General features: G+C 46.1%; 2 protein-coding genes across 3 annotated transcripts in view; one reads left to right on the forward strand and one right to left on the reverse strand.

The window, feature by feature from the left end:
- Nucleotides 1-527: 527 nt before the first annotated feature.
- LOC118771504 (complement C1q-like protein 2) lies at nt 528-2,193 on the reverse strand. Its single transcript, XM_036519511.1, has 4 exons — nt 1,965-2,193; nt 1,407-1,532; nt 958-1,086; nt 528-817 (listed from the first exon to the last, which is right to left on the reverse strand). The coding sequence occupies exons 1-4, from the start codon at nt 2,191-2,193 to the stop codon at nt 528-530; spliced, it is 774 nt and encodes a 257-aa protein (XP_036375404.1).
- Nucleotides 2,194-4,148: 1,955 nt separating this feature from the next.
- Nucleotides 4,149-26,759, forward strand: part of LOC118770863 (double-stranded RNA-binding protein Staufen homolog 2-like) — a 28,182-nt gene continuing 5,571 nt past the window's right edge. Inside the window, exons 1-13 of one of the 2 annotated variants that reach the window (XM_036518614.1) lie at nt 4,149-4,197; nt 7,513-7,732; nt 8,465-8,595; nt 9,493-9,652; nt 10,040-10,175; nt 15,034-15,193; nt 15,794-15,901; nt 18,015-18,227; nt 18,859-18,999; nt 19,375-19,509; nt 19,813-19,873; nt 20,582-20,847; nt 23,239-23,352. In XM_036518614.1, the coding sequence (XP_036374507.1) occupies nt 7,522-7,732; nt 8,465-8,595; nt 9,493-9,652; nt 10,040-10,175; nt 15,034-15,193; nt 15,794-15,901; nt 18,015-18,227; nt 18,859-18,999; nt 19,375-19,509; nt 19,813-19,873; nt 20,582-20,847; nt 23,239-23,352 (1,836 nt within the window). In that variant the 5' untranslated portion in view covers nt 4,149-4,197; nt 7,513-7,521. The remainder of the gene's footprint in view (nt 4,198-7,512; nt 7,733-8,464; nt 8,596-9,492; nt 9,653-10,039; nt 10,176-15,033; nt 15,194-15,793; nt 15,902-18,014; nt 18,228-18,858; nt 19,000-19,374; nt 19,510-19,812; nt 19,874-20,581; nt 20,848-23,238; nt 23,353-26,759) is intronic. The other variant, XM_036518615.1, reaches the window with a different exon arrangement.

Raw genomic sequence — 26,759 nt, forward strand, 5'->3', positions numbered from 1 at the left:
GAAGGCACTGTCACTACTCTGTGGGGAGCTGCTGACTGTGAGCTTAATCTGTGAGCTCGCCAGGTGGCTTCCCTCACCGACGCCATCCGGTCCTGTGGTTCTGAAAGGGCAGTCGGTGAGGTGCTTCCTGAGGCGATGGCACCAGGCTCTGGCCCATTTGGGACGGTGAGCAGGTGTCCAGCGACCCAGCCTGTGAGGTGGGCCCATCGTACGGATCTGGGGAACTCTGGGAGTGGGGCGGTGCTGGGGAAGGGGCTGCCACTTATTTAGGGAGACATCAATCAAGCCATTGGTTTATTAACGTGTTTACCACTGAAAGCACATACACTTGGAGAAAATGTGAGGCATCCCCTGCAGACTCTTCAGCTGTGATCATCATTACAGCCTCGGCATTCACACGGCAAAGAGCAGGTTTGGAGAAACGGTCGTGTACACAACAGCAACTGATTAAGTAATGAAACCATTTGTTTATTAATGTTGCTTGAAGCACAGTCTAATACATTATACACGGTCAGCTGTGATCTTCATTACAGACTGGGGAAGAGCAGGAAGCCACTGAAGGTGCAGTGATTGAACGTATCATCATACACCTTGTTGTTTGACGGGAGTCGCATGTAGACCTGATCTCCCACCTCCAGCTGGAGTACGGCCGCATTGGATGAGTAATCATCTTGTTCTCCAGATCCCTGGCTATCACTTACATAAACTATGCGTTGTCCATTCTTATACAGCATTGACCCTATTCTGAGATGAGAGCCAAAACCAAAAGCAGTGAATCTGAAGTAGTAGACTCCTCTCACCGGCGCTGTGAAGATCCCTGTATCAGAGGAAAAGCACTGAGAGACTGTCTAATATAGACAGGTGCACGCTGTCAGTGAATCTGTTATGGTGGGTTAGTTATCCCTCTATTATCTGAGTGTTTATACAGATACACAGGTAAACGAGTGTATACTGTACCTGTAGCTGGGCTGTAGTGATTGCCAATATTTGTGATGACTTTAGCGTAGACCAGGGTGACGTCTGTGTTGAAGGGTCCTACATTTCCAGCATCAGTTAACACAGCTGAGAACGCCACCTTCGGTCTGTCTGTGAGCACAGGAGAGTTACACACTCATTCATCTTTTCTTTTAAAATTTCCTCACTTCCCAACATTTATTCATGAATTTTGAACATGTTATTCTAATAGCCCGTAATTTTTATTTCACATTTTCATGTCCCCCAAAGACTTCTACATTCTACCTGTGAGTTACTTATTGTAATGTACCAACAAGCATACCAAAAGACTGTCTAAACTTTATCTGCAGTTTGTTGTAGGTGTGTGTGCTTCTGAATAGGTGTGAAAGCACCAGATGCCACTGTAGAATGTAGTGCAAAGTGCAGCGGGTTTATTTCCATTCCTGTATTACCTGCAATCTCCCTCCTCAGTTCCTCTACCTGGCTCTCACTGGTTTTCAGCCTGGCTTCCACAGTTCCCAGTTCTGTCTTTGTGGCTCCCAGTTCACTTCTCTGCTCAGTAACCATCTCTCTGAGGGCTGAAATCACACACATTAAAAGTGTCTATACATACTGTATACAGTACCAGTCACACCTAATTACGACAGACCTAATTAAGATAATGGGAAACATGCATTCAAAAACATTTTGACCTCAAGACTTATGCTTAATTGCTTGAAATTTGTTTCTTAGACAAATATAAATAGTAAAGCTGACGCCTATGTATGAATGGCTTTCCCAAAGCAAACTTTAATTTAAAAAAATGGCTACTTTGAAGAATCAAAAATGTAAGTTATAAATATACAAATATAAGTTTCTATTTGTGTTATTTCATAGTCTTGATGTCTTTACCATTATTATAAAATGTGGGAAATGGTGTGTGGGAAAGAACCCTTCTATGATTAGGTGTGTGGAAACATTTAACTGGTACTGTACATATTTTAACATCCAAGCTCAGACTTCAAAATTACCTTCATTCTCCGTCTTCAGATGGGCCACCTGGTTCTCACTGGCTTTCAGCCTGCCTTCCACAACTCGCAGTTCAACTCTCTGCTCCACCACCATGTCTCTCAGCTCCTTCAGCTCGGTCCAGATGTCGGGTTGGAGGTTTCGTTGGGTGATCTCTCCTCCTTCCTTCTGAAGCCGAGCCCCAGTCAGACAGCAGCCCGGTAACACCAGCAGAACTACAGTGGTCCTCATTCTTCAAACAGACTCTTTCAGTTCTGTGTCTGTGTCTGAGACTCAGTCCCTCTCTGTATATACGTGTGTCCCTGTTAAATATTACACTATTATATCACTAAAAACAGCACTGGTCCCAGGACTCCAAGGACATAGTTATAAAACACTATTTGATAATACTGATACTGATTGGCAAAAAGCAGAGATTCAGCTAGAGTACTGTGATAACACTGATGTTCAATCTGTAGGACACACCAGAGCACATTTGGTTCTGAATGTGCTTGCTGCTGGAAAGCACTAAGGATTCACCTCCTGACTCTCATCAGCTGTGATCTTCATTTTACAGTCTGGCCTTCCCTTCGAATGGGGAAGAGCAGGAAGCCAGTGGGGGTGCTGCAGTTGGCTTGAGTATCTTGGACACGATGGCCTGACAGGAGTCACCTGCCACCTCCAGCATGACCGGAGGGCTAATCCGTAATCAGTAACCTCTCCAAAACACTTGATCTCCCTGATGAAAGACATGACTGACAAGTCCCCACCTCTGCAGAAGCAGCAGTGCACCATAGCGGTGAGAAGCAGGGATGGTAGCCCAAGGGTTGCGGGTTTGATTCCCTGGTGCCCACTGGTGGGCAGCAGCGTGGCATAGTGATAAGGTGGAGGGCGCATAACCGAAAGGTTGCTGGTTCAATTCCCCTGCTGTGGCACTGCTGTTGCTCCCCTGGGCAAGGTAGTTAACCCACAACTGCCTCAGTAAATATCCAGCTGTACAAATTGATGAAATTGTAAGTCACTCTGGATAAGAGCGTCTGCTAAACTACAATAATGTAATTTAATGTAATGGTGCAACCCTGTGGCTGTTGCACCCTTGGGCAAGCTGCTTAACCCAGAATTGCCTCAGTAAATATCCAGCTGTACAAATGTAAGAACTGTAACCTGTATAAGTCGCTCTCGATAAAGAGTGTCTGTTAAATGACAATAATATAAAAGCTCACCTCCCATCCAGGGCTGAAAATCACTGGCAGATCACTGAGAGGCAGAGCAATGCTTCCAACCCTACCTGCCATAACCACTTTTTGAATACTGCAATTAGATTTTTCACGGTATAAGCAAAGGCGTTGACTTGAAATTAGGATTTGATGTTTTTGACGTTTCCTGCGTTGCACTGGGGTTTTTTTTTTTTTTTTTTTTTTTTAACTTTGCTAAACTTAAGTAACTCAGACTTGTCTGGAAATTTGTAGTAATTAGGCTGAAATCGATATCATTTAAGATAATTTATTTTGAATATTACAGAATTTTGGGACCCATTTTGGGGATCACATCTGAACCGCCTGCCAAGACCTCAAATGACCTTTCCCCAAACATGGCACATTTGATGGGCATTCCGGTGACGTGCACTGGGCAGAGATTATGGGCTGCATCGTCAAAATAATTGTAGTCTTAATTCACTTCGCTGTCTCGCTGGCCAACTTGTTTGCGAGCAAACCGGCTAAAACAGTCAAGAAGCTTCACTTGCTGGCTAGCAACAGCTACCGATGTACCAGAGCGAAAGACGCAGAACATAAACACGGTCGTTTTACCCCAAATGTTTTAATGAATATCATGAATGAATATATAAGGGTAGCTTGACATATTTGTTGTAATGAGTGACACTCAGCATAACTGACGTCTCAAAACTTACAAATAAATCTCAATAAACGTGCGGCTGCACGCTCGTGCCTATTCTCCAAAGTGTGCACTTTCCCCAGCGGAGGAAGCGCGACTTTACCATCTGTGTTTTCCGAAGGGGGTACTCGGTCTCACGGTGCAGTTTTACATGTGTTACAGCCGCGTTCATTTCACATTGCAGACACCTTTTAAAGTATTTAATAAGAAGCATTTTCTGTGTCCGTGTTTCGTCAGTCGTCCTGGAGCACTTCTTTGACCAAAATCCTTTAAAGAAATAATGGTCTGCTCCGTCAGCGCATCAGTTCTCTTTAGTGTTTGCCAATGTTGGAGGTGTAACCGGGGTCTGTCCCTCGAAAACAGGTAAAATATCGTAATTGAATCTAAATTCACAGCGTCGACGAGTCGTAGCGCTCCGGCAAATGCGGCAGCTTACTGTTCTGTTGACGGTAAAGTCTGTTAAACTGCCGATGACTTGAAAAAAAGAGGAGGGGTTCGGAGATGCAAGCGAAGTGGGGTGTTTGGTTTTCAGCCATGATGTCGGCTTTAGCCAGCTAGCTAAGCAAGCAGGCAAAGTGGCTTGGTAGCGAGCTAACAATAACGTGTCAAATGTCACAGTTTGACAGAATGGTTAGGTGTTACACGCATGTTTTCCTACTCTGCAGGTGATGACAGTTAACACCAGCGAGGCCAGGCTCATTTCTAATTATGCATCAGGATAATTTTTACATCTTAATAGAATGGTGCTGTCAAGTCGGCGGCGAGGCGGTTTGTGGATCATTCAAAGATGATGTAGCCAGCCTGCTAGCGAGCTTTTCTGAGATTTAGCTTGCCGTTTTGAAAAAGATCGTACTTACTTTGGTACATTTATTTATGTGGATAAATGTTGCACACACGTCAGCCGGGGTAACTGGCTGCATTTGGTTTGAGCGAGATGCTCGTGGTGGATGTGTCGGTCAGCTAACGCGATCAAACCACGACCTTGTTGGACTGCAATGCATACCTGGAGGTAGTCACCAAAATATTTAGCTAGATAAGTAGCTACCCAGATAACCCAAAAAAAGCTGTCAGTTCGCTCCTTGTTGTCCACCAAAACAAGACTGTTCGAGTGTCATCAAACCTTGCTAGGTCACACACCTAGACTCTACAGTGAAATTAGCTTCGCAGCCAGCTAAATTATTTTTGGGACCAGCATAGATGGAAAAGTGATGACATAAGACTAATGCAATACAGTATTCCCAACTAGCTAGGGAACTGATGTAATATATATGAAATCTGATTATTATCTGAACAGTAAAGATGTGGCGAGCTAATGTAGTATTTAACGACTAACAAGCATCTACCTACCCTGTCAACACTCATCGGTGTCCACTCATCAAAGTTCATTCATTTCTAAGAAAGATTTGATGCTTTCTTTAAACTGCAGTTGCCAAAAACACTAGCAGTAGTGTGCTGCTCTGGGTTTCCTGTCGGGCCTGTGCCCTTGCTCTTTGAATGGCATGTAGTTGTCAGATTATTGAATCCCACTCATCCAAATTACTGTGCTGTTGAGAACACACTCAATTTTCTGTTCATCTGCTGGTCGCTGTCCTCTGAGGTGTGTAGAGCCAGACAGCGTGATGGCATAATTGAGAGAGGTAGACTGGGCAATCATGTCTGTTAAAATTTCTCAGTGATTATGAAAATATGGGGCAGCAGTGTAGCGTAGTGGTTAGGAGCAGGACTCGTAACCGAAAGGTTGCCGGTTCGATTCCCTGCTGAGGCACTGCTGTTGTACCCTTGGGCAAGGTACTTAACCCAGAATTGCCTCAGTAAATATCCAGCTGTATATGTGTTACTGCAGAATCAACATTGTGCGCTTGTCTGATATTCCAGAACAGAAGATAAAACTGGATTTAATTTACAATTGTTCTCATTGTCACTCATGCAGTTTTACCAGAGGAGTGGTGTACACTCTGTACACTGCCTGAGAGCTGTGAAACTGGTTATCGTAGTCCTGCAACTTCCCCAGGATGTTATTTAGAACTTAAATCTGTCTCCAGCAACTAGCTTGTGCCTTATCTGACCAACTAATATTTTTGTCTCTTTACGTGGCTTTTTGCTTGTGTTGTACTCTGCCTCACTTATAAGTTGCTTTGGATGAAAGCGTCTGCTGAATGAATAAATGTAAATGTAAATAAATGAAATCAGATGTACTTGTTTTTATATGCGTGTTTACAATATGGATCCGCCCCCAAAGGGGTGGGGCTTGGGACAGGATCCCTCCCCCAAAGGGGAACGGGTCAGGGTTTCTGTAGAGGACACCTTGCAGTGGTATTTCAGCCTGTGTTTCACACGGTGCGCGTCAGCCGCAGTGTACAGGGGACAGACAAGCAGCCTCCCCGCCGAGCCCGGAGGAGCACACACTGCCGAGTGTCAGGCCAGGATGAGCTGCGTCCACAGACGGGGAGGCACGTCACTGTGACCCCAGCTCACCTGGCTACGGTTTGGGGAGGTTTGGGGAGAGTGAGCTGGGTAGAAGGACCGACCAATCAGCAGGGGAGTTGGAGGGACTTGTATTTAGAGAAACGGCCAGCATGGGTTTGGTACAGAGCAAAGTTGTAGGTAAGTTACGATGTTAAAAAGTGGAGATTTTAGGGAATTGGGATGTGTGTAATCATGCTTTTTTTCCCCTCCTTGACCCAATCAATCTGGATGGCTGCAATGGACATGCACATGCGTGCACATATTGTATTTGTTTGTTTGACCCTTTAGGGAATGATAGTGGTTGCAGAAATTTGTACTGGAACAAGGTGGCACCGTACAAAGTGACTGTGAATCCAGGCCAAGGCCTTGGAGTGTTGCAAATAGGTTCAGGTGTCTTTTTTTCCACATGGCCCAGTTTGTCCCTGAAAACCTAGCTGTATATTTGTGAAAATGAATGGCCGTGGCCTTGTGGGCTCTCCGTTGATCGCTCTGGGTACTGTCTGCCCCCTGAAATCTGACCCAGGAGCAGTTTACCCAGCCTTAATCCAGACTGCTGTCATTATAGGGTAAAGGGTGGGGACTGATCCAGGATCAGGGATTGGGGGACAAGATCACTGGGTCGGGGCCTGAGCCACCTCTGTGATCTGTGTGTTGATGTGTGTGTGTGTGTGTGTAGGACAATAATTTCCTCCTGGTTACACCTTGGCTTACCCATGCTGACAATGAGCAGATCTCCTCAACATAAAGAGACATTGTGCCATCCTGGTGAATGGACAAGCAGCAGATTAACTGAGAGATATGCTGATTTTTGATTCATGGACCCCAGGAAGTATAGAGGCATGTCATGCATTACATAGGGTAGGGGGTTGAAAGTCTTTATTCAGTATAGTGTAGGGGTTTGGAAGTCTTATTTCAGAATAGTATAGGTTGTGTAGAGTTTGTGTAGACAAGGACTTTGTCACATGCATTTTTCTTTTCTTAAAAAAGAATGTGTTATAAAATACATGTACGTATGTAGCCTGTATTTTATTAATTACAAAAACTTGTCAATGTAATATTAGATGAAATAAAAGGTTGTAAAGTTTGAATACATCAGTATGAGTGTATTTAACTGCCCTTCCAAAACTGAAACCCGTTTCTCCTTTCCTCCGCCCTCACCTGGCTGTATCAGGGAGCGCTGACCTCTGGTGACCTGTGGCTGTGTTGTGGCAGGTGCAGAGGATGGCGCAAGTGAAGGTGCAGACGTCGGCGCCCGTATCCGGGCCGGGCCGCTCCCCTGTTGCCCCTCCCGCGGCCCCGCCCGGCTCGGGTCCCCAGGGCCTGCAGGCCTCCGTCAACGGGGCGGGCCCGGTTCCTGTTCCGGCGCCGGTCTCGGCCTGCCTCGGCCCCACGCCCGGCTTCGCGGACTCCGCCGTGTTCGCCAAGCCGCCAGGTGAGGCCCGTCGAGCGCACCTGCGTGGGGGCAGACTTGGGAAGGTGGGCAGGCGGTGCTGGCAGACAGTAGAGGTGCAGAGCTTAGCATGTCATGTGTGAGTGTTTACAGGCAGACACCCCAGAGCTTGAGGCAAGGTCAGTGTGTGATTGCAAGGGCCAGGAAGGGTTAAAGTTAAGTACAGTTAGTGCTGATGATTATTTAATACTGCAGATTGCCCTTCAGTATCAATAACTAGCAGGCTTTTTATTATATTAAAGGTGAAAGGTGTTTTTTTATTTCTCTCTAAAAAATGATTGAATGATTACATGCAGAACATGCCAAATAGTCAAGTTTATTTTCAGTAAAAATTAGACTAGAAAGAACAATAGTCTAGCCTGCTAAATGTGCAGTGTAGTGTACTGCAACATAGCTGTTTGGCTGGCTGGCTGGACAGTTCACAAGACAAGATAATCAATAGCTTCTACAGTCCGCGCTAATCCTGTAAGTTGCGCTGGAAACGCCACTGAATTTGCAATGGCTGTACCACCTGTCCTCATTTGATTGCAATCCAGTCAGTTCAATAAAGTGCATTTGGGGGTCTTGTGGGAGTGAGTTGGAGGAGCCGATTTGTGTGGATTTGCAAATCGATTCGAGTGGCTCAGTGAAACGATTCGCTCTAAAAAGGAATGAATTGTTCATGAACCATGCAGCTGACACTGAATGTCTCTCTTTCCCTCTTACTCACTGAAGGTTCAGCTGTAGAGTACATGGCAAACCCTAAAGAGAAGACTCCCATGTGCCTGGTGAATGAGCTGGCCCGATTCAACAGGATCCAGCCACAGTACAAACTCCTGAACGAACGGGGGCCCGCTCACGCAAAGGTGTGATACTACCACGGGAGCGGGCTGCTCACTTCCTGTCCGGCACTTCCTGTTTCCAAGCCCAGGAAGCAGTCTTCATCCTGTTGCCATGGCACCTGTTTGCCCAAATGACTGTTTGCGAGACAAATCTTAAATTGTTGCATTCAAAGGCACAAGGACACTGAACATTACATAATATTCCCTCTCTTAAGAAGATGGCAGGACTCCATGGTGCTTTTGGAGAAAATTGCCTTGGCCTTGGTGCCCTCAATACTACTCAGCTCAGCATAGCAGTTCTGTCTTTTTATCTGTCTTTTTATATTTTTTTCTGCGGTGAAAAGCGCTCTGCTCCCTCAAACTGGGTCGTGATCACAGTGCTTTGAGTGTCCAGCTGTTCTAGCAGTCCTGTTCACTGAGAGTAAGAGGACAGCCTCTGTAACAGGAAGAGCAGGAGTCTCTCTCCTTTCAGTTGCAAAGACCCCAGAAAATGTTGTCAGTACTACATTAATTCACGGCACGTTGTTCCAAACTGCAAACTATCACATTGTCCGTAATTTGAGATGTGGTGATAAGTTGGATAATAATGATGATAAGATAATCTTGTATGCACTTATTGAAGATATCAGGATGCCTTTATTTTTCAGTGCATTCAAATATTGCAAGCTGAAAACTAGTCTCACATCTTTTATACAGACAGGTTGTTAAACAGGCATGTGATGTAGGCTAGGTGACCCTGAGTAACCTGACAGCAGGGGAGTGACTTTGAGCAGTAAGGACCGCCTACCTGTCGAGCGCGGGGTGGCAGTTTGAGGTGTGCTGGTGAGGAGATGGAATTCAGAGAATGCAGGCTGGAATCTCAGGTATCTCCTGATCTGCTGAGGCCATTTCAAGGTGACGATGACCCGGTTTCTTCTGCAGATCTTCACAGTGCAGCTGGCCCTCGGGGATCAAACCTGGGAGGCGGAGGGGACCAGTATTAAAAAAGCCCAGCACTCCACCGCCTTTAAGGCCCTGACCGAGACCAGCTTACCCAGACCGTCACCGCGGTCCCCCAAGCAGGACGTCAGCAGTAACCCAGGTACCGCGGAGATTGCGCTCAGACACTCAGACTCTCATCCTTTATGCAGAGCAAGTCTTCAAAGTTTACACACTGGGTGAAAACGCTGGTTAATACCTGCAAATACTAAATATAATCGAAGAAGAGCTGAATGTGGGATTGGAGCAGAAAACCGTGCATTAAAGGATGAAAGGGGTGAAAACTGGGGAACAGCTTTAGTGTTGAGTGTTTAGGTGTTCCCATGGTTACACGCCCTCTTTGTTCACCTGTTAATGTGGTGCCATTTTTAGTAACTGTTAAGTGAATGGCATCGTACTTGGGCAGACCCAGCAGAGTTTGAATGAACTGGCTGAGGGTTGCCATGTTGTTGGGGGTGTCATTGATGGGGGAATTCTTGTTTTCTGGCAGGCAGTATCACCCCCACAGTGGAGCTCAACGGGCTGGCAATGAGGAGAGGAGAGCCGGCCATCTACAGGCCGCTCGACCCCAAACCCATGCCCAACTACAGAGCCAACTACAACTTCAGAGGAATGTTTAACCAGAGGTGACGAGCGTAACACCCAGACCCATTTCGCAATGCTAGGAATCAGAGGGAGACACGAAAAAAAATGATTTAAGTTGTGGGAAGCCAGCAGGTGGCGCAGTTGCCCTGCAGCTCAGACCTCAGGGGTTCTCTGGTTGGAATCTGGCTCTTTATTCTCTGGAGGAACTGAGCAATCAGAATCTGCTTTTAGCTGTTGGGGAAAAAAGGACCAATTAGATCAAGGTGTGCTCAGAATAGGCTTCTTGCACAAAAAAAGTGTGTTGTTTACAGGTAAAAGGGATCCTGATATCAAAGGTCTTTCCCATTGGTCCATTTCTAGTCATCTAAATGGAGGTCAGGATTTTGTCGGGCAGTTTGGTTTTGTATGACCCTCCCCATATTGTGAGCCATTTGGCTGTTCTGGTGGACCGTGGTACCATTGTACTGCAACACAGAAAGCTGTTGCTCAGTTTGTGCCACTAGCGTTAAGCAAGAGTTAAAACAGGAATTTCCCTGTGTGCCCACCTGAGGGCAGCACACCATCAGCAAAGTGTTTGGGAAATGACCCATGTTGCAGTGAACTCTCTTTGGTCACATGTGTGCTTTCAGTTCATCAGCTATTTAAAGATTTAATATTCAAAACATATTTTAAAAAACTGGAGGGCAAATGTGCGTTCACGCACAGACACACACATTTTATTCCCACATCCATAACAAAATGGACTGATGCCAAAACAGTAATGCCCGTAATTCAGTCTGTGATTTATTATGAAGGTATATTCTACACATAAAGCATTCATTACGTTGTCTCTCACTTATGACAGACAGAGAATGCTGTCTGTATTTTACTTTTATGTTATATTTTACTTTTGGGGAACTGTATACCAGTGTCAGGGTAGTTTTAATTCATTTATCATGGTTTAGCGCTACAGTGTGTCTGAGGAGAGCTGTGTGTGTATGTTCCTGTAAAAGTCCCAGGTGCTGCTGCTTGGTCTCAGTGGGGGGGTAGGGAGGGTGACTCGCCCAGGGGCCCCTGTCCCTGGTCTGACTGTTTTGAGTTGCTGGGGCATCCAGAACCTCATATTTACCGTTACTTTTTTTAGATGTAATTTTTGTTATATGATCTGAATGTGTGTACTCTCAGACAGCCTGGGTGTTATAAATATGATTGGTGATGATATAGTAATATGAAACATTCTTCATCAGAGTGGACAGCCTTGTAGCCATTTAAAGCCAGTATCAGTCAATGAAGGTAATGGCATGATGCGTACGGGTGTGTGCTGTGATGTTATGTCTGACACGGTCAGAGGTTCATGCCTTCAGTGCCAGGCAGACACTGTGCCGGCAAAGATGCTATCAGTAAGGTCATAGACTTTATATTTTACATTAAAGCTTCTGCCTGTGTTGAGTCAAAATTTCCATCACAGGAACTCCTTATAGGAAACAGGAAGGGAGGTAGAGTGCGTGTCATGTGTGAATGATCTCCTGGTGCTCGCTCTTTCTCAAAAGTGATGTCATGGATTCCATCCACTGTGATGTCATCAGACAGAGCCTGAGTCTCCCCACCAGTGAAAGTGCTGTTGGAATGCAGACAATGAATCATGATTCCAGGAGATTCGTTTCAGCTCTTTCATCACAGTGTTTCCTTGTGATAACGCTGCTAACATATCAACAGCCTGTCACAAACCTCCTTTCAAAGAACTCTTCACTGCTCAAAATTGTTGATGATAATTTGTTTCTCTCCAGACCGCGTTTGTGAAATGGTTTTGGAGGCAGCCGTGAGTAGCAGACTTGGAAAGCCTTGGAGGTTAACGGTTCTTGTTCCGATACATGCTGAACTCTAATGCTTAAAACAACTTTATCATTTAATTTGGGAACGTTTTTGGGAAAAGCTTTGGTTTATGTTGCTAATCTGTTACATGAATCCCAGAGAGCATATAAATCCTGTCCAAGAAAGTGAATTATTTGATTGGTTGTTAAGTTATTTTGTGTCCTTAACTGAGATGTTTGTGCCTCGTGTGGCACCAACAATGACATTGTGACTGTCTGCTTCCTGAGTATGGACACACAGTGTGGCAGTTGTAGCTATAATAATGGTATATTGGTTTGTTATATGTACTGATATAGGGCAGCCATTTTGTACCAGAACACCTCACCGCTTATCAGCTGAGGTGGAGAGTGGGGGGGGGGGGGGGGGGGCGTTATTCAGCCAGTTAAACAAGTGGAAATGAAGAGGCAGGCTGTGGGGAGTTTGGCCTGGACATCTCTGGGAATCCCCTGGGCCTCGTGCTACGTGCCGAGGGATGGTTAATGAATGCTGCAGGTGAGCTTTCCTTTGGGAGCGGGATCAGCGACTTCCTCCTACTTCCTGTGTGTGTGTGATCCTCTCTCCACACACACACACGTCTCAAGCACGCGAGCCTGCCAGCAAACCACGGGCTTATTTCTTGCTCTTGCGTTCATCTCTTATCATTGCGTAAGCAATGAGCGCAATTCTCCTTGATTTGTTAGCTGCATGTCAAGGGTTTTCTAAGCAACAAAGCCTCCCTTACGAGTCGGAAAATGCCAGCGTTCCCTATGGGCCAGCGGCCTGCAGCTCTGGGCTAATGAAGACCGGCGGTAGCACCGGCTCCATCTGTCAGCTGTGAGTCACGTATGACGTCCACACACGGACTCATTGCCAGCAGAGAGAGCCAGCAGCGTCTGACAGTTTAAAAAAAAAAAACACCATGACTGTGCTGTTTTCACAAGAATGTCTCCCAGAATATGAGTCTCTTTGCTCCAGACCTGTGTTGGGCCCTGTGGGAGAAATCGCTCTTGACCGTATTCCACGTGATTGTGGATTGGACATTCAGAACACTGATTGGTCAAAGTATGTCAGGACTGTGATTTGGTTTGAACACAGATGATCAGGTCAAAGTTGAGCAATATTACATGATATTTTGTAGTTATTTTTCATCTTGCTTCAAAGCTTCTAGTGATTGATCGAGAAGACAAAACCTATGGTAAGGCTTTGGTCTGACATTCAGAAAGTTAGCCCTTCCAGGGCCGTTGGCTTGGTGTATGTTGGTTATGTCCAGGCCCACCTGAATGCTTTCCCTGGAATTCATTTTTAATACTGATAGACTTTTCCAGAAAGTGAACATTCGTTTTAACTCGTGTTCAGATGCTTTGAATTGTAATTGTTAGTTGTACTAAATCTAACTGTGCGTAGAGCAGCCTCTATGGCCTTTTGCGTGAGTCCCAGACTCGGCCTGCAGTGATAGCCCATCCACATGTTATTAGTCTCCGTCGGCTTGGCAAGGTCGGGGTTTTTTACGTAATCCTCTTGAATAAGAAGTTAATCGAAAGGCTCGATGTTTTGTAACGACTGCTCCTCTTATTAAACCGGCTGCTCCTGATTTTCTCAGGGGTCTAATCAGGCCGCCTTTGTTGGTCGAGGACAAAAAGCCACTTGATGGCTGGGCGAACGGGCTCTGTGGCCCCGATAATGCCGGCGTCCCTGTTTGGGGTTTGTTAGCGCTAATTGGACCCTGGGGGCTCCATCATGTTCATTCCCCATACAGAACAGAAACCCCAAGAGATGAGCCTGGCTTTCACACTTATCTAACATCCTTAAGTGGAGGTCAGTTTAACTGTATCTGCCATGCCTGTGTGTGTGTGTGTGTGTGTGTGTGTGTGTGTACCCCAAGCCCCATCCCCTTTTATTTTGTAATGAATTCTGGGATATGAACCATGAAACACTCCCTGTGTAGCCAGTGCATCGTTCATTTTTCGGTAGTTGTAGTATGACATTCATGTACTTTCAGTCCCGCCACACTATCCATAGTACCACGTGTGAATGTACCGGACAGTCAGTAGTGTGCTACGTAGCATGCTAGCACGTAGTTTGGGACACAACCCTTGATTTCTGCGTGCTTCGTACGGCCAACCAAACCCAGGGGTTCGTTTTCAGACGCTAACTGACTTTCCGACCCCCTTTTTCATAGCAACATGCCATCAGTGTTGACCAGTGTAATTGGGCCAGTGTAAGTGTACACAGACAACCGTGTGGCCAGTCGAAGCATGGATGTTTTGTTTTTGCATTTAGATAAATTAACCTGCGGAATTAAGTGTTGTCCGTATTTGTGAAATGCCCGGTACCTGAATGGTACAGGTAGGCCTGTGAATGACACGGATGTCTGCTCCAGGGATCCGTGAGTCATTTGCATGGGCCTTGATTGTGTCATCGTAGTAAGGAAGCCAGTTCATTGTGAAAGAGCTTCTCATGCAGAAAGTGCCAGCCCATTAAGGGTTCCTGTGTCACTTTGGCAATCATTTCTGAATTGATTCATGAATGGGTTTCTGTGTTGCATAATGTTATAACGCTTAAGACTGCCATTGTGTGAGGACCAGCTGAGGTAGTCTGCTTTTAATGAGATGCTGTGTTAACTCTTTAAATGCTGTAGCACTGTGCATGGTTCAGAGCCACAGCCAGACGCCCAAATGCAGGAGTCCCTGTATCAACCACTTCACATCCGAAAGCATTTTAAAATGTTAAATTCAAAATGAAAACAATACATTTTACATGTCATTATTTATACCCCATATCCTAGGAAAAAACATTGACACTTTCACAATGCAGTTCTGTGCATTAAATTAGTAAGTGTACTGTTAAATGACACAATTTAAAATACTCCCTAAAGTGTATGCATGTAACTGCGCATTTGATTGTAGGAGTGTTTCTTGTATTTTTATTGTATCAAAGCGCATATGACATGGAATGAGTCTTTCTTATGTTTGGGAGGTATTGATATACAGCGTAGTGTAGGGTTTGACTGTATGTTGTCATACATCAGGTTTTGAAGCCCCTCTTTTTTTGGGCTGTGTCCCGCTCCAGGTACCATTACCCAGTACCCAAAATATTCTACGTGCAGCTAATGGTGGGGAATAACGAGTTCATTGGTGAGGGGAGGACGCGCCAGGCTGCCAGACACAACGCCGCCATGAAGGCCCTACAGGTGCTACGCAACGAGCCAATCCCAGAGAAGCCCCCGCAGGTAACTCCGCCCACCAGCGAGCCGCGTGGGTGCTCACGCCCAGCGCGAGCCCAGCGCTAACGGAACAGCGCTAATCCAGAAGACTGTCCTCAGAGCGGTTCACTTCCATTACATTACACTACATTACATTCGTTTAGCAGATGCTCTTATCCGGAGCGACTTCCAGAACAAATGAACATAAGTGTGTCCGTTCAAGCTGAATGAGAAACAGTGTCAGATCAGGCTAACAACACTCCCAGACTGAATAGTGAGCGTAACACTATTCAAGCCCGACCACAAGTTAGCTTGTGCAACCTGACTACAGAAGGGAAGCCAGGTACACTACCGTACATCACAGTCATGTGATCACAGATAGGGAACAGGTGGGGACACACATGTCATGTGACTCAGCTGAGTTTTGCTTGAAGTTGTCCGGTTATTCCACTCTATGCTGTCACAAGGGCGCTTTGGACACACAGGTCGTGTAAAGAAAGACAGACAGAAAATTGTGTTCTTAAATGCGAGGATGGTTATATGGGGGTTTGAGCTTTAGGGGACTCTCTGCTGCAATGGGGGGAATTGATGTTCGAACCCTCAGCTTCATGGGTCTGGCCTTCTCAGGGTTCGGATGAGAAGAAGGAGACGGACGAGAGCGGTGATGCCAGCAAGTCGGAGATCAGCCTCGTGTACGAGATCGCCCTCAAGAGGAACCTGCCTGTCAGCTTTGAGGTAATTCTGACATTGGTCTGAAAACTGTACTGATGCTGGCTGTAGACTTGGATTCGCCACAGTTCATTCCGCTTATCATATGCTCTTATCCATAACGATTTACAGTTTACTACGGTTAACAGCAACCATCTTTAAAACTTCACTGACAGTGTCTAAAAGGTAGCAGGGGTTACATTACTGTAAATTTGCTGAGCAGACACTCTTATCCAAAGCAGCTAGGATGGGACACAAATTATCCATTTGTACAGCTGAATGCTTTAATGAGGCAATATTTCCCAGCCTAGGAACTGACCCAACAACCTTCAGGTTGCTCGGTTACTGTTACTTACTACTGCGCCAAACTGCAAGAGACATGTGTACTATTGCTGTAGTGCAGACTCCTGTCTACCTTTAACAGCTTTATTTTGATATTCATTGTGCCGTGGAGACTTGCAGGCTTGTTGGATTGCAGGTCCCTCACTCTGACAGCGCCTCTTATGGTGGCTTTTTGCCTGCTGAAGCTGCTGTCATTAATTAAGTTACATTAGCTGTCTGCGGCGGTGTAGCATAGTGGTAAGGAGCACGGCTCATAATCTAAAGGTCGGTGGTTCGATTCCACACTGGGGCACTGCTGCTGTACCCTTGGGCAAGATACTTAACCCAGAACTGTCTAAGTTAATATCCAGCTGTATAAATGTATAAATGGACAGCATGTAAAAATTGTATCCCAAAGAGAGCCCCCTTAATGAAGGTTTGGGGGATGTTGTGTCGTCCCTTTGGGGCTGGACAAAGCCCCTTTGTGTCCCCCAAAATGCATGCCAGAGCCCGCTTCCCCTCAGGGTTAAAGCCCGCAGCTGATTGGCCGACGAGGGTGTTTATCTGTCCAATCAGGAGACGTTTTTATGCTGTTTGGTAACAGTAACGTATCTTTGGGTTTATGTAAGCATACCATCCTGCCTTTTGCATTTATGAATGGCATGTTTGCCACGGAAAACAACAACAAGCAATAAAGCAAAAAAAGCACGCGGGCAGCATTGCATAATGCTTTTTGTTTTTCAAGTATTAATTGTTATTAATTGCAAAGCGTACGCCGTTCTTGCCCCGGCCAGTTCTGTTCAGTTCAGTTTAGTTCTGAACCTGTCTTAATTGACCGAGGTTAGCAGGTGGAAAAAACATTCAAACAAACAAAATAGATAATATAAAATAAAAGTAAATAATAATAGTTTGTACGTATGGTTACTAACAGTATTAGAGCTAAGGGCATGGGCTTAAGCCCTGGAGAGAGACTGTTCTCATGTCAGTTTTTTTACTGTGGGAAGTGTAAAGGCATTAGGGTCTGTTGCTGGCAGGGGAATGATGATCAAATTTCTGAGTGAAACAGCATCTCTCAGGTGCGCCTCTTCAGTCTGTACATTTGCATTTAGTCATTAGCAGATGCTCTTATTCAGAGCGACTTACAAAAGGTTAGACTAACAGCAGAGGTGATACTAAACCCAAAGTGTCACAATCCAATAGAAGGAGTCAATGTGCCGTAATCTGTTAAGTGCTGAGGTCGGTGCAAGAGGAAGTTTGACACTGCGTGACTCTCAACTGCAGGTGTGTGACACTTGTCTGAAAGAGAAAGAGATAATGATTACGGGTGATTTCATCTGCATTTCATTTGGGAAAAAGTCCAGTGCAGGGAGGGGGTTTGCTGGATACCGTGCAGAGAGTAGACATTTCCTGTCATTTCAGTGCCAATGAATAAAAACGTCAGTGTACAGGGGGCCATCCACCGTGTCACCATTCCTCCACCTTAAAATTGTCATATGGGATGTAACGTTACATCCACAGCAACACGGAGCTTTAAATTAATTTGACGAGAAAAGTCAATATGTATTGGAAAATAACATCCAGGGCGAGTTTGCACTTGGACACACCAGGTCAGCAGGTCAATTGAAGGTATATTAATAAATGCTGTAAACATACAACTGGATGCTTTTCCTGGGTTTAGCTCTCACAGAGCCACCCTAGACACCCTTCAGTGCTGAGTTTGAGGTGCTGTGCTGATGCTGACTGTTCACACGGTGATGACAGCTGATTCACGGTCCAGGGAGTGTCAGGAAGTCTGACCCCCCGTGTCCCCGATTCCCAGGTCCTCAGGGAGAGTGGCCCGCCGCACATGAAGAGCTTCGTCACCCGAGTGACGGTGGGCGAGTTCACGGCCGAGGGAGAGGGCAACAGTAAGAAGCTCTCGAAAAAGCGGGCGGCGCTCTCCGTCCTGCAGGACCTGAAGAAGCTGCCTTTCCTCCCTGTGGTGGAGAAGCCCAAACTGCACTTCAAGAAGCGCCCCAAAACCATTCTGAAGGTAAGAGCCACACCCGTGAGGAACGTCACAGCCAAAACCACCCTGAAGGTAAGAGCCACACCCGTGAGGAACGTCACAGCCAAAGCCACCCTGAGAACTAAGACTACAGTCTAGACCAAGGTCACGCTGAAAGGAAAAAGTAGCTCTTACACAGCCACAGCTCTGTAGTGCTTCCCCTGTTAACTGAATTAAATAGAAGAACAGGCAGCTTACTGCACATCTGCTGTACAGTGGAGTTGAGTTAACAGTCACGTGTGAGGTAACAGTAGCATGTGGTGTAATAGTAGCGTGTAAGGTAACAGTATTGTGTGACGTAATAGAAGTGTGTGAAGCGACAATTGTATGTGAGGTAAGAGTAGCTTGTGAAGTGACAGAAGTGTGTGATGTCATAGTAGCATGTGTGGTAGTATGTGAGGTAACATTGATGAGGTAATAGTGAGGTAACATTGATGTGTAAAGTAACAGTAAAATAACAGTGCAAGATAACATTGGTGCGTGAGGTAACAGCTCTGTGTGAGGTAACAGCTGTGCGTGAGGTAACAGCTGTGCGTGAGGTAACAGCGGTGTGTGAGGTAAAGGCGGTGTGTGAGGTAACAGCTCTGTGTGAGGTAACAGTATGTGTCCATGCCAGCAGGCGGGTCCGGAGTACGGGCAGGGTATGAACCCGATCAGCCGGCTGGCGCAGATCCAGCAGGCGAAGAAGGAGAAGGAGCCGGAGTACACTCTGCTGTCTGAGAGAGGCATGCCCCGACGCCGAGAGTTCATCATGCAGGTACCGCCAGCCAATCACACGCAAGTGGCCTATTATAGACAGGCAAATAATCCAATCACAGACCAGTAACCCAGCTACACACAAAGGAAAATCAGCCAGGCACACCCAGGTAATCACAGCCAAGTAAGGCAGGTAACCCAGCCAGTGAAAGATACTGTACCAACTCTGAGTGCATAAGATAACAGTTCGACAGTAGAGGGATCTGAACTGTATGGGTACTCTGTGTACAATTTCTGAATAAACTTGCAAGTTTGGTCTGAAAGTATAAACCTTTACAGCGTGCCTCAGTTTGGCTGTAAACAGAAGTGCACTGTGCAGATGAGAGACTCAGATGCTGTCCCGTGTGTGTGCGCGCGTGTGTGTGTGTCCTCACAGGTGAAGGTGGGCAGCGAGGTTGCCACGGGAACGGGGCCCAATAAGAAGGTGGCGAAGCGGCACGCCGCCGAGGCTATGCTGCAGCAGCTGGGGTACAGAGCGTCCACGCCCCCGGCCCAGAGCCCCCCAGAGCAGGTCTCCGTCAGCTCCTACGTCTGCCCTTAGTGAGGGACACTCAGGTTTAACGAGTCCCAACCGGCCGGTCACTCTCTGTCAGTCATGCTACCCCTGCTTGCTAAATAGCTAGGCAAGCAAACACATTCATAAAACTTCCTTGTAACTAGAGCAGTAGGATCTGGACCCTTGAATGGAAGATGGCATTAGCTGAAAAATTATGGTTTCTCAACAGTGCATCTCATGTTTCATGCTTTCTTTCATATTTTCTCATATTTCGTATTCTTTAATAGTTTCTATTTCACAACATGTTTAATTTCACAGCTAATGGATAACAAAGGCTGGAACGGACAAAAGGCGGCTTTCCCCGAATCCACAAGTAACAGTGAGTGCTTTCTCATTTATATTCAACCTGTCAGGGGTGCTCAGTGTGTGGTAGAAGCAACATCTACATGCTTTAGGGAGACTGTCATGGACTCAGAAGAAGAGCTTGAGGCCTGCATGGATTCCAGGAAGTGCTCTGTGTGGCAAACGCAATTACGAGGTGAAGAGACAGTCATTTGTCTGACCCTCATAGTTCAGAGCTGCACTCATCAGCTGTTGAGCTGGAAGGGTCAAAGGTCACTTGTGCTTCCATTGAGAGAAATCCTGCATAATAGATTCTGACAGAAAACACGTTGTTAAAAAGATTTTTTTGGACAGGGATTGGAACAGCTTAATAGTGATATAGTGCAGTAAATGTATATACCTGGGTATTTCCGGAAACATTCACATTACCTTTCCTATGAGCAACAGGTGTCCAGATAGCTGAACCATGTTCTCAGGTTAATCAGTTGCATGAAAAGACTGTTTAAGACCTTAAAATTAAATAAACAGGAAATAGTATCCCGATAAGTGCAGAAAAGGCGGTGTCCTGTGCTGGATTTGAACCTGCAACCCTCTGTTCAGTAGCCCTGTTTCTTACCCAGCACACTGCTCCACAGTGCTGTTGGAAGCGTAGGTGTGTGTCCAAACCACTCTGTTTGGATCCAAAGGTGAGCAGCTCCTTTCCCCTCTCCCTCTCTCCCCCCTTCCCCCCTCCCCCCTCCCCCAGGCCAGAAGGGCATACTCCACCTGTCCCCGGACATGTACCAGGAGATGGAGGCGAGTCGGTGCAAGGCGGGGCCGGGCGCGCCCCTGAGCTACCTGCCGAGTGGGCCCTACTACAGCGGCGGCGGGAGCACGGCCGCCATCGCCCGCGAGCTGCTGCTGAACGGGACGTCCCCCACCGCTGAGGCCATGGGCCTGAAGGGCAAGGCCTGCACCTCCATACAGCCCTCCCAGCAGCTCGACTACCTGGCCCGGGTGCAGGGCTTCCAGGTGAGGCCACTGCATGCAGCTCTGCTGGTCCAGAGGTCCTGTGTGTGTGCGTGTGTGTGAGCGTGCGCGTGTACACGTGACTGTGCATGTGAGTGTGTACACGCGTATGGGTGTGTGATTGTGTGTGTGTGCATGCGTGCATGTGTGTGTATATGAGTGAATGGTGACAAGAACAGGATTTTGAGTAATTTTACTCTGTAAAGGAATCTAACCCACACTGAGGTCCGGGAGGGGGCCTTAGTGCAGAATACACAAATAAAAACACTCCTTTTCCAGTGTAATCTTCACAATAATACTAATTTAATTCAATTGGCTTCTAACCTAAAATCACATAAAAACAAATCCTTTTAAGGTCAGAAAAACAGTGGAGGACTGTTCCTCATAACAAAACTCACTGCTCAGAGATGCCACAGCAGACCCTACAGTAATGACACAGCAGCCTACATCTTTAAGAGGAGTGTGAGAGCAGGAGAAGGATCTGGATTAACTCTGCCTGTAATGTTGGAGAGTTGCGGGGGGGGGGGGGGGGGGATTGGAGCAGAGAAAAACGTTATGTTCCAACGAAAGAGAGATTGTGCTTGAGAACGAGGGCCTTTGCTCATTTCCACGGAAACTGCCACTTGATTGGTCCTTGGCTGGAGACGAGTGCAGGCTTTCACAGTGGTGACGATCGTCATGTCCTGATTAAAAAGGAGACTTTCAAAATGCACAGTTTGATCAGTCTGCTCAGACAGACTACAAGTCATTCATCAGGAGTCTGTCTAAGCTTGACCGTTGAACCATTTGTCTGTTGAACTTGAGGATTAGCAGAGGGAGCAGTGAGGAGAATATTTTATGTAAAGTTGGATTAAAATCCAAACCCATGCATCAGCAAAGATAAGAACTGTAGCTACAGAAACCTATCAGAAGCCTTTCACACTGACCTTTGACCTGTGACCTGAGGGGTGCTAAAAGATTGAAAAATGAAGTCTGCGTCTCGCTGTGTCTTCAAGGAAGGAGTACGATTTTTTAATACTCCATCCATCTCCATAAAGACCAGTCATTCCCCCAACAGGGCAGCTGTCTGCGTGACAGATGATGTCAACAACTGAACATGTCCTTACTGCTCATTTATTTTTACTATCCGGTTGCTTCTGAATACTTTACATAATAAGATTTAAAAGTCCTTTATTTCTTTTCTTGGAAACACAGGCCACAAAACATGAAATGCAAGAGAGAAAATTATACCTTGTGTTTCTTACATTTTGGAAGTATTTTTTCTTAGTTGGTGGAAAAAAAACTTGGCAACTGGCAAATATTCTAGTAATTAGTTGAGATTTTTAACTGTTTAAGGTGATTTTACAGTTGCTAGGTATGTATTTCCCGCTGTACATTTAAGCGACGTATCCATTATGTACGTATAATAATTAATTGCTGCATAGTAGTATACTTAACATTGATTTGCATGTTTAATTTTTTTATTTAATTTTTGTGCTGTGGGTTTTGCCACACATAAAGTATTTGTGTGTGCTATTCACAAACCCTCTAACCAAAAACCACCATCACTGTGCTGGATATTTACATGGGTATATTATGTCTGGAGGAGTGAATGACAGCTCTTGTTTGTCTCCCTAAGAACAATGTATTTACATCACAGTGTTATAAAACACTGTTTCGTAACACAGCTTCTGTGTCCTCTGTGAGGACAGAGAGGATGAGACCAACATGGGATCTCTGCCGTAGCTGACCTCAGAACACCTTCTGGAGGGGTCTCTACTGTGCGTGGACTCGGGTCAAGAGGGACTAGATTGATCCCAGAACATTAAGCCAGATCTAATTAAAGGACAGGATTACGTTATGTTACATTATGTTCTGTTTTGTCTGAAGTTGTGTACAGGAATGTACATAGTAAAACAGGGTTTCTAACCAGAAAGTTGCTGGCTCTCATTACATAATTGTCATTTAGCAGATACCCTTATTCAGAGTGACTTACATAGGTTACAGTTTTACATGTTATCATTTATACAGGTAGATATTTACAGAAGCAATTCTGGGTTAAGTACCTTGCCCAAGGGTAAAGCAGCAGTGCCCCAGTGGGAATCAAACCAGCAACCTTTTGGTTAGGAGCCCAGCTCCTTACCACTGTGCTACACTGCCCTTTCATACTCTTTATAATTGATTACTTTGGTAAATTGGTAATATGTATGTATGCTGTTTTTTTATCGTGATTAAAGGATATCTGCTTGTCTGGCTTGTCAAATAAATATTTATTTCATTTAGGTAGGTGTTAAACTGATCAGGCATTCTTGTCCAGTTAAGAACGTGTCTGCTCCACGGTTTGCCGTGATGATCTGGTGCGATGAGGTGTCTTGACCTGGTGAAGTCGACACACTCCTGTTCTTCCTCACACAGGTGCAGTACAACGACGGGCAAAACGGCAAAGAGTTCATGACCTACCTGACCCTCTCCCCTGTGCACATGACCTTTCATGGCATCGGGAACTCCATTGAAGCTAGCCATGACCAGGTACGGCTTCCGCTTGTCGTATTATTAGGGAAGCGCCTAAGCGCTGTTGATCTGTCTGAAGTGATACATTTGAAATTGTAGAAGCGCACGAGATAAAATCACAATTCTTGTTGTGGCTGTCAATTAATGTTGGGTGTTTTTTTTTTTTTTTGCATGATGTAATTGAAATTTTTGTCATCATAATTTACATAATATTCAAGTCCAGTTAGCTCCAGCTGGAGCTCACTCGAACCCGTGTGTTTGCAGTGAAAAACACCTTCCAGGTTTTTAAATAGTCCATGAAAAATCCCCTTGCTCTCAAATTAAGGTGATGTAATTAATGATTAATACACTGAATAGTGCAGCTCTGCCGGAGCAGACATGATGGGATTATTTTATTTGTTGCTTAATTAATTACTCGTTAATCCCCTCTAACTCCTTGTGTTTGTCCAGTTATTTAATCAAGAGGGGCTGCGTTGTGTGAGCCCATCCAAACAGAAGATCTCATGCGTGTACGAGGATGGCCTGTTCTCCCCTGAGCTCGCCCTCTCTCCCTCTCCAGCTCTCTCTCACTCTCTTTGTGAATGTGTGTTTGTGTGTGTTTGTGTGTGTGTGTGTGTGTCTCTCTCCTTGTCCATCTTTCCCTCTCTCTCTGTCTCTCTCTCTCTGTCTCTCTACCCCCCCCCCCCCCCCCCCCACATGCTCTCAAGTGAAGTTTGTTTAATGTATGGACCATCCATTTACATTTACATTTACATTTATTTATTTAACAGACGCTTTTATCCAAAGCGACTTACAAAAGTGCATACAGCAAGTATAGCGACAGTACGGGGACAGGATGTGTACAGTCAATCCATGCTGTCGTTGACAAAGAAATGACCACACACACACACTGATATAGATTACTTCTTAATTTTTGGTGTCTTCCCTCGCCATGCCTTCATCTGATTGTACGAATATGCGAGTGACACACCTAAGGCAGAGGTCAGTGTTTTCCAGCGCTGTATCTGGCAGCGTTTGTTTTGACAGTGGTAACATATTGACAGAAAGGCTGTATGTCGCCCACTGGACTTTTCAGCGAGGGGAGTAGGTTGGACCCCGGACTCACACAGAGACCTTAGAACAGATAGTGGAGCCACTGTAAGTAGGAGTCTTGTTACATGTTGCTACTGTCGTTGCATTTGCCTGCCAGACGCCTGTGTCCTGGCCGACTTGCGGAGCTTTCATTCGACGTGCTACCAGGTTTGTACAGCTGGATGTTCACTGAGCGAAATCGGTGGAAGTTATTTTGTCAGGCGCACCACAGAAGTGCTGGAAACCTGTCTCCTTCTGGGAGCAGGCCGCATTACCGAGCGGGTCATCCCTGTGTGGGCGGGGCCTCGGGTGCCCGCACAGACAGGCAGCGGTGTGGCGTGATGTGGCCGTGTCCGGGAAGGGCTGCTTCACACCTCCGTACGCGCTAACGGCGCTGACAGCGCGTACCTTTTCAGAAAATGTCCTGTTTTTTGACCAAGCGCTTTGAAGTCTGCCATTTTGAAGGGGGTTATAGTTTAGTTTTTCATGTTTTGTGAGGCATTTAATCAGCTGTGCCTCTCTCTCACTGAAGATGCTAGGTTTGGAGACACTCAGATTACTTGCCACTAAAACATAATCTGAGTGTCTGTAATCTGCTCATTAAACCAGTGTGAATTAAGCAGGGTTTGTCAGCCTTAGCAAAGAGGCTGTTTTTAGGTATGCTTTATCCGTTGTCCTTACTGTAAGGTTTTTTTTTTCCCTCTCAGACTCAGCATATGTGGAGCATTTGCCCAGTTAGGCCCAGTTCCAGCCTGTGGTGTTTGTCCTTTAATTCAGGCGATGACGTTACGAAAGTGGAAGTTTTGTGCTTTGTTTTTCTGTGATTTCAAGAATCAGCATACGTGAATAGAGAACAAACTGCACAGCCTTCCCGGGGAACGAGCTCGTCGTCTTACATCCACACGCCGGTGGAGTGTGGTCCTCACTCGAACCAGCACACACAGTCACTTTGTCTTTCCCTCAGCAAACCGGTGTGGAATCTCTCTGGATGAATAAAATTATTTATTACATAGATTATTACAGTTATTGTGTAATCAGCTGAGTTGTCTGTGATGGCCATTAGGAAATATTCCATAAAAGGAGTGTTAAAGGCAGTCTATGAAGATCTTAGCCATGAAGTACTCAGCCTGAATTCCTTCGTAATGCGTAGCTCTATGAATGGATGGTGCGTAAGGTGTTGACGGCAGCTGATGTCACCCGCGTATAAGTTTGGGTCCTTGCTTTTCCAACCCCTGTTGAGTGTCTGATAATCTGCTTCCCAGTGGAGGAGGGGGAGTCACTGCTTTGGTTATCTGTGCTGTTAGCGGGTTCTGGCTTTTCCTTCTTCCGACTCACGCGCATATTTCTGTGAAATGCGTGAGGCATCTCGTTTCCCCTACGCCTGTGTCTTTCTCGAAATCACTGCCCAGCAGCCTGTAGTCCCCGCGGGCGTCTTACAGGAGATCCAGCGGCACACGTGGTCCACTCTGTGCTGTTTACACAGCTGTGTGTTTACTGGGGAAGAGCGTCTTCCTCAGGGGGGCGACAGGAGTCATTCCCCCCCCCCCGGCCCCCTGGGTCCGGACTCCGGTAAAGGAGGACATTCTGAGCGATGAGCCAGCCCTGGGCTCAGCTGCGGTGTTATCACAGCGTCTGCGCTGCGCTGGAGTTTCCCGGGCAGGGAGGGCTGACCGTGGGACCGCGCTGTAACGGGGGTGCGTGACGCAGTTTACCGTTTACCCTCTGTGCACGCCCCTGCCGTCAGCGTTAATCACAGGGATCGGCCTCCGCGTACCGTAATGAGCGCTAACACACTGCTGGCACCAGCGCTCCTCCCCGACCAGGAGAAACTTTCACCTCGTTTTTTTTTTAATTATTCAGCTTGTTTCCATTCACATTCGACGGGGGGTTATTGTAATTGTGGGGTTTTTTAAAAGTTGTTATTGCTGAATATTGTCAGTACAGTATGCACCTTTTATTGCCATCTTGGAGCTGGAGCGTCTTTGGAAGTACAGCTTGATAAATTCCCGTCAGTTTCTGACAGCTTCTGTCTCGTGTCTCAGACTCGGACATCACTAAGCGAGTGGTGAAACGGAACATTTGATAACTGAATCAAGTGCGCCACTCTGTCCTGGAGCTGGGAGAAGCAGAGACCACACATCATAGGCTTGTATTTAAGAAGAGGTTTTCTTTCATTTTTACACAAATCCATTCCCACGAAGCACGGCGCTTCTCAAAACATACACTGGACAGTGTGAAATTTTCTTTTTTAAGGTAAATGTAGGTATGCGGTGTGTGAAAGCAGATGCCTTAGCGATGAGGTCTGAAAACACAATGCGGAAATACGGAGAGTGACAGGAATCATTCTGCCGCGT

The sequence above is a fragment of the Megalops cyprinoides genome, chromosome 24 (genome assembly GCF_013368585.1).
Source record: "Megalops cyprinoides isolate fMegCyp1 chromosome 24, fMegCyp1.pri, whole genome shotgun sequence".
NCBI classification, from domain to species: Eukaryota; Metazoa; Chordata; class Actinopteri; order Elopiformes; family Megalopidae; genus Megalops; species Megalops cyprinoides.

Coding starts and splice junctions, on each gene's coding strand:
- LOC118771504 (XM_036519511.1), bottom strand. CDS start 2,193: ATGAGGACCACTGTAGTTCTGCTGGTGTTACCGGGCTGCTGTCTGACT. Junction 1,533..1,964: donor TCTGAAGACGGAGAATGAAG/GTAATTTTGAAG, acceptor GTGTGATTTCAG/CCCTCAGAGAGATGGTTACT. Junction 1,087..1,406: donor ACTGAGGAGGGAGATTGCAG/GTAATACAGGAA, acceptor CTGTGCTCACAG/ACAGACCGAAGGTGGCGTTC.